The sequence below is a fragment of the Dermochelys coriacea genome, chromosome 2, assembly GCF_009764565.3.
Source record: "Dermochelys coriacea isolate rDerCor1 chromosome 2, rDerCor1.pri.v4, whole genome shotgun sequence".
Classification (NCBI taxonomy): domain Eukaryota; kingdom Metazoa; phylum Chordata; order Testudines; family Dermochelyidae; genus Dermochelys; species Dermochelys coriacea.
In genome coordinates this window covers 175,096,483-175,110,578 of record NC_050069.1, presented here as the reverse complement: position 1 = coordinate 175,110,578, position 14,096 = coordinate 175,096,483, and the positions used below count along the sequence as shown (strand labels likewise).

The window sequence follows — 14,096 nt, the reverse complement described above, 5'->3', positions numbered from 1 at the left end:
AATATATCAGTCATGGTGTTAAGATATTTATACAACTTGCTTTCCAATACAGTCTCTTTGGGGCTTTAAAAGCATTGCCTAAAATATACAAGATGGAAGAACCGCACCGTTCTATTTATTATTAATTATGATAATGTTTATTTCTGTAATGCCTAGGGACCAGCCAAGAATGGGGCCCTATTGTGCTAGGCACTGCACAAACACAGAATAGCAAACAGTCCCTGCCACAAAGACTGGGACTATCTACACAGACAAAATGGATAATGGATATGGGAAAGGCGTATAACATATAAGCCTAAAAAACAATGTAATGGTGGCAAATGTTAGTTCCATGATTTGTTTCTGGTGGAGTTTAGTTAGGAGGGGATTAGCTAAACAGAAAGACAAGTGTAGGGAGAGGGGATACTGGAAGGTAGGAGGGCAAGAGGTGTAGATTTATTCTCTTGTTTGTTTTTTTTCTTTAACCATAATACCCATCACTATATAGCTGGGTTCTGCACAAAAGCCTAAAAGATCATTAATTAAAATAAGGCAAGGGTTCAAAGACCCAGCAAGAAATAGACACTGCCAAAAGAAAGCTAAAATAAAAATACTCCAGAAATAATTTTCTCATCCTAAAAAAATGTATGAAGAGACACAAAATATAAGACAGGGCTGCCACTTATAAAACAATGAATATTCAGAACCAAGTCTACATTAGCATATTACACTATAGGATAATAAATGTTTCTCTCTGCTGAGAGTTATTATTTATTATGTATCTACTGCCACAAATTCAGCCTTGTAAAACTCATGAAAATTTACAAGTACAGGCACAAACTTACTTACCCCATCATGATGACAAGTAAAATGAAAAGAGTTTGGGGCGGAGTAGTAATATTTTAGTCACAAAGAAGTGCTCATCCAGGGCAGGTAGAATTTTTCAAACCTGCTACAATGTTTGTAGCTGGCTCTTCATAAATATACAAACAGATAAGATCCTTGCCCTGAAAACCTTAAGCCCTAATTCATGGAATAACTGGTCAAGGACAAGAAAGGAAGGGACTGTCACTGGAAATATTCATGAAAGTGGACGGAAGGAGGAGAGAGAGCATTTGATGCACAAAGAGAATCCATGCCTTCTAACTCCAAATTTAGTGCTCTGTCCACTGGACCGCATTGCCTCCCCTTACCGGACCTGAACAGATAGCCTGTGCAAGCTGACAGAGATCTACCATATTCAAAAGGCAGATTGCTGCATTCCACACAAGGGTCCTGATTCAAGAAAGCAGAAGCTTCAGTTACATCCTGATTCAGGAAAGCATCCCTATTCATGAAGGGCATTCAAGCATGTGCTTAAAGTAATGTACATGCATAAGCCTCATTACTTTAAAGGGGCCTTAAGCAGGTGCTTATGTGCCCTTCCTAAATACAGCTGCTTTCCTGAGTCAGCTCCCCAATAGCTCTTGCCCAAGTAAGGCATAGTATAGAAATTCAGCCTGGAGACCTAGGTAACTGACGTGAGGTATTTAAGATTTTTGTTTTTTTCTGTCTATTCAGGTAATTTGAACAAAGAAAAAGACAGACAGCAGGTCAAGAACACATTTAATTTTATAATATGTTTCAGTCATAGTATTCCAGGCTGTGAAACAGCAGAATCAGACCTATAAAAAAAAGAGTGAATCTGTGAGCTAAGCAGATAAAATCTCACAAGATAAGCCCACATAAAATAAAACTAAATTATTGTGCCAGGCCAAAAATGGTCTTCCAAACCAAAATGATCTTTGTAATACAAACTTGAGACCTCCCACTCTGAGGTGCGTAGAACCCGCAACACTGAATCAATGGGAGTTGAATGCACTTCCAAGAGAAAGCACTGAGCATGTTCCAGGATCCAGGTCTGAATTTATGGCACTTCTCAACACCAAACAGAAGGTATTCTACAAAGCTGAGAGTGCAGAAACAAAGCTGAGAGTGCAGAAACAAAGATAATAAGTATTCAGAATGCTTAACAGCTTTATGTGCTTTCCATCCATACATCACTATCATAGGTTTTATCATTTCCATTTACAGAAATTAAAGAAGTTAAGTGACTTGCAGCAAATCACTATTCATCTATTCTGCTCTGTAAGAACTCAGGACCTTGATTTTAGAAGGTGACATGGTACAACCCATAATTGCACATAATGATTTCAGATGTTCAAGGGTAAAATCAAAGACTTTGAAAACAGACTTATTCATGGCATGAACACGAACTGCAAACACTTCACTGCAGACACCATTTTGTTCCTGTGCTACAAGCATGCCATCCACTCCTATTCTGAAACCAAACAGCTCCTTGAATAGCGTGGCTATATGTCCTTGAAAATCAAGAATGACCCACTTCCCAGGGCTTGACTGATTTTTATAAAAACATTATTTTATCTAAGTTTATACATGCCACCCCTCCCCAACTCTGGACAGCTTTCTCAGTGCAAATGTCCAGCGTGAAGACTGAAGAAATATGCACCTCAAGGACAATTCCTCCCTCAGAGCTCTCTGAGATCTCCCTAATCCAGATGAGACTTTGAGTCACCCCTCTTCCCAAACAGGGAGTCAGAGACTAGACCCCATCTGACTCCAGGCAGTGTTTTAAGGGGCAAGCTTATAGACAACTCAGCCACACCATCACCATATGCATCTAGCTACTCACCTGTGTGCTGGCCTCTGTACTTCTTCCATCTCCCCTGCATGAGTGCAATAGTGAAACAAGACTGTAGGAAAGCACAGGGGGTTAGGAAGAGAGGGAGAGGGAGCATGTTTTTGTGGCATGAAGGGGAAGGAAGGAAAGGATGAAAACTAGAAGAGTGAGTACAGTTCTCTAAAGCTCAAAAACCAGAAGGTAAAAAGAAACGGTTCCCACACAATTTTCTTAAAGTCTCATAATTTTTAGCTAGTCTAATGATTTTGGTAGTCCCAATTACTGAATTTTGAATGTTTGCGATTGGCAATACTGATGAATCATAGAAGTGTAGGACTGGAAGGGACCTCGACAGGTCATCTAGTCCAGTCCCCTGCACTTATCACAGGACTAAGTAATAACTAGACCATTTCTGACAGGCGTTTGTCTAACTTGTTCTTAAAAACCTCAAAGGATGGAGATTCCACAACTACCCTAGGAAATTATTCCAGTGGTTAACTACCCTGACAGTTAGGACATTTTTCCTAATGCTCAACCTAACCCTCCCTTGCTGCAATTTAAGCCAATTGCTTCTTGTCCAGTCCTCCGAGGACAAATGCCTTACTATGTGGTATATCTTACTAAAGTCAAGATATATCTGCTTCCCCTGTATCCACAAGGTTTGTTACCCAGTCAAAGAAAGCTATTAGTACATCAAACAAATACACCTTACAATCCTATTAGAACTGTTTGTATGTTATTTTGTGATTTTATTGAAAGCACCATCTTGAATTTCATAAGTTGTAGTTGGAACTCCACATGTCCTTCTTCCCCAGTTAGTTTGGTGCCCTTTCTGAGGCGTAATTTCCTGATTGGTTGCCGCAGAAGCTTAATCTACCTTGCAACCACAAAGGTGAGAAAGTACTACCTGATCCTAAACTAATCTGTCCAGAGATAGAAGGATATATATAAACCCAGTGAGCCAGTCACTGGTGCTGTCCACCCTGGAGGCAGCCAATGTCAGTTCTATCTACGCAGTCTTCAAGAGGCAAGATCACCAGCTCCAAGGAGTCAGAGTTTACCTGAGTAACATCATATCTGATCTGAGTTCCTCCTGTGAGCTTCCAACATCACAATAGAAGGTCTGGATCCATCCTGCTGAAGCTGAGACAGACTGAGTTGACACACTGTCCATTTTGTGTTTTGGTGTCATCCATCTGAAAGTAACATTAATTGTTATTCACATGCCCGTAGTCTGTTACGGTAATTGGTAGGGTCTGGGCTTCAAGCCTTCCTTGGAATATAAACCACCGAGCGGTTATATATTCAGTTTGTTCTGTTTTATATCTGTTGCTTCCCCCCTCTCCCACTACTGTATCTTACCCTTCAATAAATTACTTACCTGCTTTACACCCTTATCATGATCTATTTTATTTTAAGCAACACCAGATGATAGGATCTTTTACCCTTCCAGCATCTGTCTATGGGGTGGGAGTCCTGCTAAACAACTAAGGGCCTACTCTGACAATTTACAGTGCTGCAGCTTTCTCGCTCAGGGGTGTGAAAAAACATCCCCCTGAGCACAAATTTCAGCAATGTAAAGCGCCAGTGTAGACAGTGCACCAGTGCTGGAAGCCACGCCCCTCATGGAAGTGGGTTTTTTTAGAGCGCTGGGAGAGCAACCACACAAGCCACGTTAAAGCTTTGCCTGTGTAGACTACCCCTAAATTAGAACTGTTATGAGCCCATCTATCTTGTTAGTACACAACATCCTATAACAGGTTGGCCTGACGTGATCTTGACAAATCCATGCTGACTGTTTCTTATCACCTTATAATCTAGGCATTTGCAAATTGATGGATTATTTGTTCCATTATCTTTCATGCACTGAAATTAAGATGACTGATCTGTAATTCCCCAGGTTACCCTTATTCCAATTTTTTAATCGATGGGCACTATATTTGCCCTCTTCCAGTCCTCTGGAATCTCTCCAGTCTTCCATAAGTTTTCGATGATGATCACTAATGGCTCATATCTACTCAGACAGCTCCTTGAGTATTCTAGGCGCTGCCAACTTGAAGACATCCAATTTGTCTACGTAATTTTTAACCTGTTCTTTCCCTATTTTAGCCTCAGATCCTACACATTTTCACTGTTGTTCCGTGTTAGATATTCGATAGCTACTAACCTTCTTGGTGAAAACTGAAACAAAAACGTAATTTAGCACTTCTTCCATTTCCACATTTTCTGTCGTTATCTTTTCCCCCCCATGATTGATTAATGGGACTTCCTTGTCCTTGGTCTTCCTCCTGCTTCTAATGTATTTGTAGGATGTTCCCCTGTTCCCCTTTATGTTTCTAGCTAGTTTAATTTAATTTTGTGCTTTGGCCCTTTTAATTTTGTCCCTACATGCTCATGTTGTTTATATTCCAGGATGTTTGTATTCATCCTTCATAATTTGACCTAGTTTCCACTTTTTGTGGGACTCTTGAGTTTCAGATCATTGAAGATCTCCTGGTTAAGACAAGGTCATCTTTTCCTATCTCTCCTATACAATGGCATAGTTTCCTCTTGTGCCTTTAATAACATCTCTTTGAAAAACTGCTCTCTTGAACTGTTTTTCCCCTTAGTCTTGCTTCCCATGGGATCATACCTACCAACTCCCTGAGTTTGCTAAGATCTGCCTTCTTGAAATCCATTATCTTTATTCTGCTGTTTTCCCTCCTACCATTCCTTAGAATCATGAACCCTGTCATTTCATGCTCACTTTCACCCAAGCTGCCTTCCACTTTTAAATGCTCATCCAGTTCCTCCCTATTTATCAAAATCAAGTCTAAAACAGCCTCTCCCCTAGTAGCTTTCTCCACCTTCTGAAATAAAAAATCATCTCCAATGCATTCTCAGAACTTGCAGAACCTCACCCTTGCTTTTTTACCCCTTGTCTCCTTACTCAGAGACTTTCAACAAATGTGTATCCTATTTCCATCTCAACCTCAGTCCAAGTGCATACATCTTTGATGTTCAATTCACCAGCTCTTCCCTGTTTTCCCTGCCTGTCCTTCCTCAGCAAGCTGCACCCATCTATATCAATATTCCAGTCATGTATTATCCCACCAAGTCTCTGTGATGCCAACTATGTCATAGTTGTGTTTATTCACTAGTATTTCCAGTTCTTCCTGTTTATTCCCCCTATTTCTTGCTCTAGTATATACACATGTAAGATACTGATTTCATTTCCCCCGTTTCCTCTTGTCTCTCCTTTGTCCCTGCTCTAATTGCCTATGCTCCCCCCAGAGTCTAACCCTTCTGCCAGGTGACCATGCGTTTCACTTACCTCTGGGCTTTTGGCTCCTGGATGTCTGAAGTTAGGTTCCTAACGCATATTTGGACAGCTGCATAAAAGAGGTCTAATTTTTACCAGTGCTGAGCATCCCCCTCCCCCGCAGACATTCACACTGAAGCCAGTGGAAGCTGGGGTTGCTCAGCACTTTTGAAAATTCTGTCCATTTTTGTGTGGGTGCCTAATACAAATTTTGAAGCCTAAGTTCAGGCAGCCAGATGTGAAAATTTGAGCTCCATTAGGGCAGGGGATTTTCCTCTTGCCTAACAAATAGAAAAAAAAATGGTGCCCCTGGGTTTGCGTGTTAACAGCAGAAATCCCTTATCCGTCAAACCAAGGAAAATAACAGCCACTGCCCCACTGGCTGCCTATACGACTCCCCTCCACTGTATTGTCTGTTGGGAAGGGACCACCATGGGAAACTCTAGCCCAGAGGCTCCCCAGATGGGTAGTACCTGCAAGAGGTGCACTGGGTCCCTGTGCAGAGAAGGAAGGAAAGCCCCTCTTTTTGCTCTCCGTTCGTACAGCACCTTGCACAGTGCGGGGGATCCTCATATATGAACGGGGCTCACAGTCTCTCCTGCAATATAATTAACACAGTGGCTCACCACAGCGCTGCTGCTGCTGCTGCTGCTGCTGCTAAGGGACGCTCCCTTATGGCAACGTAACCAGTCAGTAAAAACAAGGACGGTCGCTGTCGCTACCCCAAGCCCCCTCCAACGACGGGGACCAGCAGGGGGATGGGCCGTACTAAAACTTACGCACAGAGGCGAGAGGCGTGCGCGTGACCCTGCTCCCGCGCGCACCACCCACCAGCGTTCCACCCACCCCATCCCTTCTTAAGCACTTAACGCTCTCCACCTGCGCAGGCGCGGATTGCCCTGCCCACCCTCTCCCCACCCACAAGGGAGTGGGCGTGGCCCGCCACAGCGTCTCAGAACGTATGCCTTCCGGAGGGGAGGGGGGCCGGGGTCCCGGCGGAGAGCCTGGAGAGGGCGACGTCAGTTCCGGTGCAGTTTCTCGTTCCGGTTCCTCGCCCTGGCGTCCGCAGTTGCTACGTGTCCTGAGCGCGAGCGGTCCGTTCGGAGCCGGAGGTGAGAGCGGGAGCGGCTCCTCCGCCAGGGGGCCGGTGGGGAGGGGACGGCGCGGCGCGGCGAGCCAAGGCGGCCGCGCGCCGCCGCTGGCCATGTGGGGTCCCCGCCAGTCCCTGGGGCAGCGCGCTGGGCGCTCGCTGCCGGCTCCCCCTCGCTGGCTGGGAGCGGGGGCCGCCGTCTCTTCCCCCCCACCCCTGCGTTGAGGCCGTTCCTGGGGCTGTAACGGGGCTGGCGAAGCCTCGCAGCGGGCCCGGGGGGGGGGGGGGTCGCCGCGCCAGTGTCTGAGGCCTGGGGCCCGCCCGCAGCGAACCCTTCTCCCCTCCCGCCGCGTCCGAGGGGCCGGCGCCCTCCGAAAGAGGAGCGGGTGTCAAGGGAAAAGAGATGGGGAGTCTGGCGAAAGCCTCGGTTGTGGATGGTCCGCGAAATCCCGGCCATAAACCAGCCTCGCCCTGAGCCTGGGCAGCGCCTGTGGTTCCCTCCCGCCCCGGCACACGCTTTCCCCCCCCCCTCCCCCCCCGGGAGAGCTTGACGAGTCGTTCCTCTTCTTCGGGGAGAAGCAAGTAGTAAATCACAGCAGGGTCCTGCTTCCTGACTGCGGCTCCAAGCCGGTGTGGGAATACAAAAAATAAAAGCGAGTGTGAATATATCAAATGTTGGGCGATCTAATTCCACAAGAAAAAGGAAAATACCCTGCAACAAAATATGGGTTTTTAACAACTTTGTAGACTTTTAAAAAAAAAAAATCTAGAATCCTGACAGTGTGTGTGATTAAAGTGTTAACAGTTTTCACATACCGTGTTTAATGTAGGTTACATAAGACCAGCAGCGGGGCAAAGGGAGGATTGGCCTCTTTATGTAAGATGTGAAATGATTTTTCAAAATGATTCTTGCAACAATCTGTGTATTAAAGTGTAACACTCTTCCAGGCAATCATGGATCAAGTAATGCAATTTGTTGAGCCCAGCCGTCAATTTGTAAAAGATTCCATCAGACTTGTTAAAAGATGCACTAAGCCAGACAGAAAAGGTAAAGTATGCAAAAAAAAACCTAGGGCCATAATGCTCATTTCACTTCAGTTTTCTAGCTTATGATATTGCCTGAAACAACAGGAAGTTCATGTGTTTATAGGCATACTGATGTCTATTTTCACGTTGACTGATTCTCTGTTTTGCATTTATGTAGCAAACCAGTTTTGCACAGTTTTGTCTGAAAAATCAGGAGGTGCACTTAATTCTGTAAATAACAAAATTAATTTGAAAGCCCCCCCCCCCCTTCGGTATACATCTTGCTGAAATCAAACTTGTGATAGCGGTATGGTAGTGAGTTTCTGAAGCACTCTACACAGCTGAAGTGTTCTGAAATGTAAATTGCTTAATTTCAGAATCCTTTTGAGGTTTCTATGGACACTTCACATCCTGATGTTTAGTCTGCTCAAATTAATCTTTTCCATTGTCACTAGCTTGATTTCGCTTATTTTCTTTTGGAAATTGAATGCTTTAGTACTTTGTTTATAATATTGTCAGTGACTTAAAAGTTCAAGTTAGCTTATCTGGCTTTAAGTAATGCATGATTCAATATTTTGTAATCCTATAGGTATTAATCCCTGGAAACCTAGTATTTATAAAACTTGGGTTATTTTTAGAAATGAAAGAAATGTCTCTGGGCATTACCCTAAAAGACTTCTAAAGTGCCTTTTATCTTAACATTGGGAGAAACTTTCAAAGGCACAAACCTCCATGGTCATTGTAGTAACCTAATCTGCATTTTAAGTGGTAGGTTTAAATTTACAGGACTAAAACCTATAACTTCTTAAATTGCAGAATTCCAGAAGATTGCCATGGCAACAGCAATAGGTTTTGCGATAATGGGATTTATTGGTTTCTTTGTGAAATTGATCCATATCCCTATCAACAACATCATTGTGTAAGTAAATCTGATAAAAGGGTAATGCTAGTAATCAGAATAAGAATAACCAAATGTTCAGAATTGAACTGATAACTAAACTTAGTATTTCAGTGAACATAACCATAAGGCCGCTTTGGTATTCATTTATCCAAGTACTTATGTGGCCCTTATCACTATAGTACGTGAGCACTTCAGCAACTTCATCTATCTCTTGTAAACATTTAGGAGTTTTCAGTAAATCTATTTTGCTTTCAGATATTAGTGCTTCATCTTTTGTTTACTAAATAATATACAGCAAAATTTTAGTACTATCATTGCACTTGTAGAGGAGAGAGGATGGCCCAGGAGGTTTAGAAGCTAAATGTTGTGAACGTTTAAATACTCCGGGGGAATTCTGCACCACTGTACAATGCAGAATTTGTGCAGAATTACATGATTCCTAGGCAGAATTGGGCTGCAGAGCTGCTGGCCACCACTAGGGGCCACTGGACTCAGCAGAGCACAGCTTACAGTGAGCGGTGTGCCAGGCTGCTCAGCTTGATCCTCATTCCCCTGGGGACAGGAGAGGGCCTGGGAAACCCAGCTCTGGCAAAAGGTGAGGAAGAGTAGGGTTGCACCACATCATGTCCCAGTGACAGTAAAGAAACGGAGACAGTATAGAAATTGGGGGTGCATGCAGCTGGGCTCTGGGAGGAGGGATGTATGTGTTTGGGCTTGGAGGGAAGGGAGTGCAGGTGCCTGGGATCTGGGGACCCCACACAGCCCCCTCCAATACCTCCCAACAGGAACGAGGTCGTCAGAGGGTTTCTTTAATTCCTAGGGGAATCTTTTTTTGTCGTTGTGTGTATTGTTGTCAGGTATTTTGAAATAAATTACCAAAATAAGTGAAACTTTGAAAATGGAAGCTTTATTTGTCAAAACACAATATAAATACGCAGAATTTTTTAAAATGAGTGCATAATGTTTTGGTGCAGAATGCCCCCAGGAGTAAATACTTGCTGCATGTTTAGATAATACAGTAGATAGTTTGTTTGGATTTTTCATTCTTTTTACTTTTCACAAAATTTTTAGAAATTTTACCAAGTGACCTGAACACTTGCAGAGAATGTAGTATAAATGAGCCATATAGACTTGAGGCTGTATTGGAAGAAGTCACCCAACAAAGCTAATAAATAGTATTAAAAATACCTTTTTATTAAAAGTAAAGCAGTGTTTCCAATTTTACATAATCATAACTTTTGTACAGTATACCACAATTTGTGTATTAAGCTTTTGCATATGAACATTGAACCTTAAATCAATCTGGTAAGTAGCACTACAAAAATCACTGATATTGAACGTTTCAAACACTTCAGTTAAGGCTTCTTAATTGGTTAAAATAGCAATTGTTTTGCCAAAAGTTGTTCTCAACCATTTCCCTAGTTGGGACGCATATTGCAGCAAAAGTTTCAGGACTCCTCTGACATCTGTTTACTACCCCTTTTGGAGCAAGAGTGGCATGATCCTCAAATTAAGAAAATTGTCTTGGAGAAGTAGCTGTGTAATGTCTGTGCTGTTTTTAAGGCATTAATGGGGACTTTGTTCCAGTTAGAATGGGATGATGTAACTTAAGATAGCAGTCTTATTTGACACTGATCAAATTCTCTTGTTCTACAGTGGTGGCTGAACACTCATCAAGATCTGTTACCTGAAGTTTGGAGTGATGGACAATGGGGGTGGGTGTGGGGGGCTTTTTTGCTTACTAATATTCCATAAGTCTGTATCTTGTTTGTTTACTGCTATAAACCAGGCTAAGATTTAAAACAAGCTTGATATGAGTTGGTCTCATTTTGTTTTACTGACTCTTTGAACTTTCTAGGCTCAGTAAATAACTTATCACTGTGTGCTGCTAGTTGTACAAGATGAGGTAAGGTGACTGAACTGCCTTTCTTGGTTTACTGCTTTCAGCTGTAGAATAATTCTTTACATATTACTACTTTTGGTCCAGCATTAGGTGGTACTAAAAACCAACTCTAAATCTATTCAGATTAAAAACACTAACCTACTGCCATTTTCCTATATTGTGTCTTGTAACCTGGGGGGTGAAGAACCCCTACAAAGGGAATGTCTGTATAAAATGCTCTAGAAGCATGAAACAAGCTGAAAAGATTTTGCTCTAGTCTTTGAGTTGACATGATCTGTGGTTTTACTTACAAAAAGTATTTTAGTTTTATCAGATCTTGTTCTAAACACTCTTTAAGAGGCCACAACTAAAATACATACATTATAGATGTACTTACAGATCAGCTGAGGGCCATTATCCTTCCTTACTAAACAGTTTTGGATTCCACTACTGTCTTTACAGTGCTTTTCAAGATGGTGTAACTTGACACCAACATTAACACTAAATGTTATATACCATTGTATTTAGCATCTATTCAATGATGTATGCATTCTGTGCCACCTTAAATTAACAAACCCTTTAAAAGAAAATATACCAGTTTGGTTATTACAGCAGTCTCTTCAAATTTTACAAATTAAAATGCAACTTTATCCAGTTGTTTAAAGAACTTGCATGAACTTCTGCCTACAAAGCTCATACAGTTGTGACAAATCTGAATGTTTTAATCTATAAAAGCTTGCACACTAATTAGTTTACTAGCACTTGATTAGTTTAATGCTGCTTACCTTCTGTTAATTAGAAGTTTGTAAATAGTACCTGATGCTGAAAAGGAGAAGTAAAATGGCAGCATAGACAGCAGCATTAAAAGAAATACTCAGCCTGCTATTCTGAGCTTCACTGCAGCGGTATTTATTACTTTTTCCCTTTTAAAATTTGCAATTAACTCAAGTGAAGTAGACTTACAATCTATCTTACTAAACAGCAGAGCAGAAGATCAGCCTGTTCTAGTCGCATTAAACAGGAAAAGGTTTACTTACAATACTGCTGTACTAATTTTGTATAAGTCAAAAATATACATAATCAATTAAAATTTGACTCGAGAAAAGATTCTTCAACCACTGATTTAACAGTAATATTAAAACCTAATATGGATCCACTCCTGCAAGGAGTAAGAGTAGATCAGTCTATGCCCATTAGTCCCTTTTAGTGCTGCTGGTTTAGGAAGTGCATGTGTCCTAGGCACGGAACTAGAATGAGATATATTCAGTCAGTTTTGTCACTACTATATTCCTAAAGATTTTACACTTGACTTATTGAACTCCACTATCTTTCCCTTCCCTCTGCTCTTCCAAAAAAAAAAAAAAATTTTTTTTATTCCTGCCACAATAATTGTTTCTGTTTAATGAGTGAAATTTTCCAACATGTTTAAAGTCTTCGGTCAGCTGAAAAAAAGGCAGTTGTAATCTTAAGCATTTTGCTTATTTTTGATACCCATTGTCCACAGCAATGGTTTATCTGTTTCTATGGTGACAACTCCAGATTCATCGTAGGTATTTGAAGTGCTGACAAGTGTTCCAAACTTTAGCACATGGTTAGCTGTAAATAATAAAAAATAATTTAAGTAAACATCAGGAAAAATCTCTTTACAAAGGCATTTAAAGAACAAACTGCCAAATAAGCAAATTAAGTGACATGTATTTCTTGTCCGGTTAAGAAGGTTTCGATTTCCTGTTGATTGCAATGAGGACAATGTATTCTAAGAATGTATATCCTTTTGTCCCCTAAATTTTTATATCCAAACCATTCTTGAACCAATATGTGCCATCTGAAAGGTAATTCTGTATAAATTAAAAAATAAATCCATCATCTCTACTACAGAATAACGAAGTAAAATGCAACCACTCCTAAAGCATAGGCCAGCAACAGACAGTAGCGTGTGTGTGTTTGGAGTTTTATATTTATACATAAACTAATTGAAAATAAGAATAGGTGAGAGAGGATTCTTCATTTTCCTCTGCAGGTTAAGTTAAAAATTCAGCTGTAATTCAATCAATTCACATTTTAAAAAATACTGGTGTTTTTGAAAGGCCGTTGAAGGAAACAACTTACATGAATCGAGTACTTTTTTGGCCCAGAGTGATTCATAAACAAAATATAGGCATCATCTCCTTTTGGAATGAAGAAAACGCAGGGGTAGAAGAAAGCAGCTGTTTAACAATGCACAGGAATAGTTTAGGAAGGGAACTGAATGTAGTAGCCAACTGAAATTCCTGCAAGGGGAATTTTAGGTAGGCAGAATTGTAATTATGCAAGTTGGAATCTGGCCAAGATAGCAGGATTGATTCCTTTACACTTGTATTAAGTACCATTGGATCTTTAAAGGTCAGTATGATTAAAAGAAGAGAAAACTGTCATACGGCGTTACCACCTCCTTTTACATTATATAAATGTGGATTTGCATCTGCCAGGATCAACCCGTGATCTGCTAGCTGACTTTTACCTCTATCTGCAACCACACCTGCAACTGTCTGAGGGGCGGGGGGGGGGATGTGTCTTGCAGGAAAGAGGCAGCACAAGGGTAGGGACGGGGGGAAGGGGTGGTGTGGAGGAGGGGAGCGAGCCACTGGATGGTGACGAGGTGCTGGACAGCCCCAATTCTGACCTGACACCCAGCTCCAGCTGTTGGCTGCCAGCCCCAAGCATGCTGCACCCCCCCAGGCTGCCCAAACCAGATGCCTTGGGACAGGCACTGCCATGAGACATGGCGCTGGAGCCCAGCCGCTGCTGCTAAACATGTACCTGCCAGGTATGGGGCCTGCTGCCCTGGGGGACAGGACGGGGCCCAGGCTTGGAGCCCCTGCTGCATGTGTGGGCCTGCCTGCCCTCCCTGTGGGGACCCAGCCTGAGAGGCTGGGGATGGGCTCCCAGATCTTCTCACCCACTCCTGTTTCCTACTTCTCCCCTGGCTTATTTTCATCCTTCTGCTCCCCAAGCCGTCAGCCAGGTGGCCTGGCTCCTTGGCAGTTCATGCTCTCTCCATCCCCTGCCAGGCACTGACTATCTCCCTTTTTTTCCTTTCTCCCCCTTCCCCTCTCACGCTCCCTTCTTGCTGCTCCCAGCCTGGACAGAGGACTTTTTATCCCTATTTAAAGCACTCCAGGTTCTGTTGGAAATTGGATTTCCTTTTCCTGGCCATGTTTCCTGGCTTCATAGCCCCAATGGTGGGGGGAAGTGGCT

The 14,096-nt window shown here is 42.4% G+C and overlaps 2 protein-coding genes across 9 annotated transcripts in view; one reads left to right on the top strand and one right to left on the bottom strand.

The window, feature by feature from the left end:
• The first annotated feature begins 6,911 nt into the window (after positions 1-6,911).
• SEC61G (SEC61 translocon subunit gamma) lies at positions 6,912-13,273 on the top strand. Of its 2 annotated transcripts, XM_043508684.1 has the most exons (5): positions 6,920-7,072; positions 7,527-7,530; positions 7,997-8,098; positions 8,893-8,995; positions 10,634-13,273. In XM_043508684.1, exons 3-5 carry the CDS (start codon positions 8,005-8,007, stop codon positions 10,641-10,643), a joined length of 207 nt encoding a protein of 68 aa, XP_043364619.1. In that variant the 5' UTR covers positions 6,920-7,072; positions 7,527-7,530; positions 7,997-8,004; the 3' UTR covers positions 10,644-13,273. The 2 variants fall into 2 exon arrangements, with proteins under 2 accessions (XP_038245950.1, XP_043364619.1); XM_038390022.2 differs by lacking the exon at positions 7,527-7,530 and having other exon boundaries at positions 6,912-7,072; positions 7,999-8,098.
• The window catches only part of TPK1 (thiamin pyrophosphokinase 1), a 516,426-nt gene continuing 512,480 nt past the window's right edge, over positions 10,151-14,096 (bottom strand). For all 7 annotated transcript variants that reach the window (XM_038390021.2, XM_043508683.1, XM_038390018.2 and 4 more), the window contains one exon: positions 10,151-12,455. In XM_038390021.2, coding sequence (XP_038245949.1) covers positions 12,325-12,455 — 131 coding nt within the window. In that variant the 3' untranslated portion in view covers positions 10,151-12,324. The remainder of the gene's footprint in view (positions 12,456-14,096) is intronic.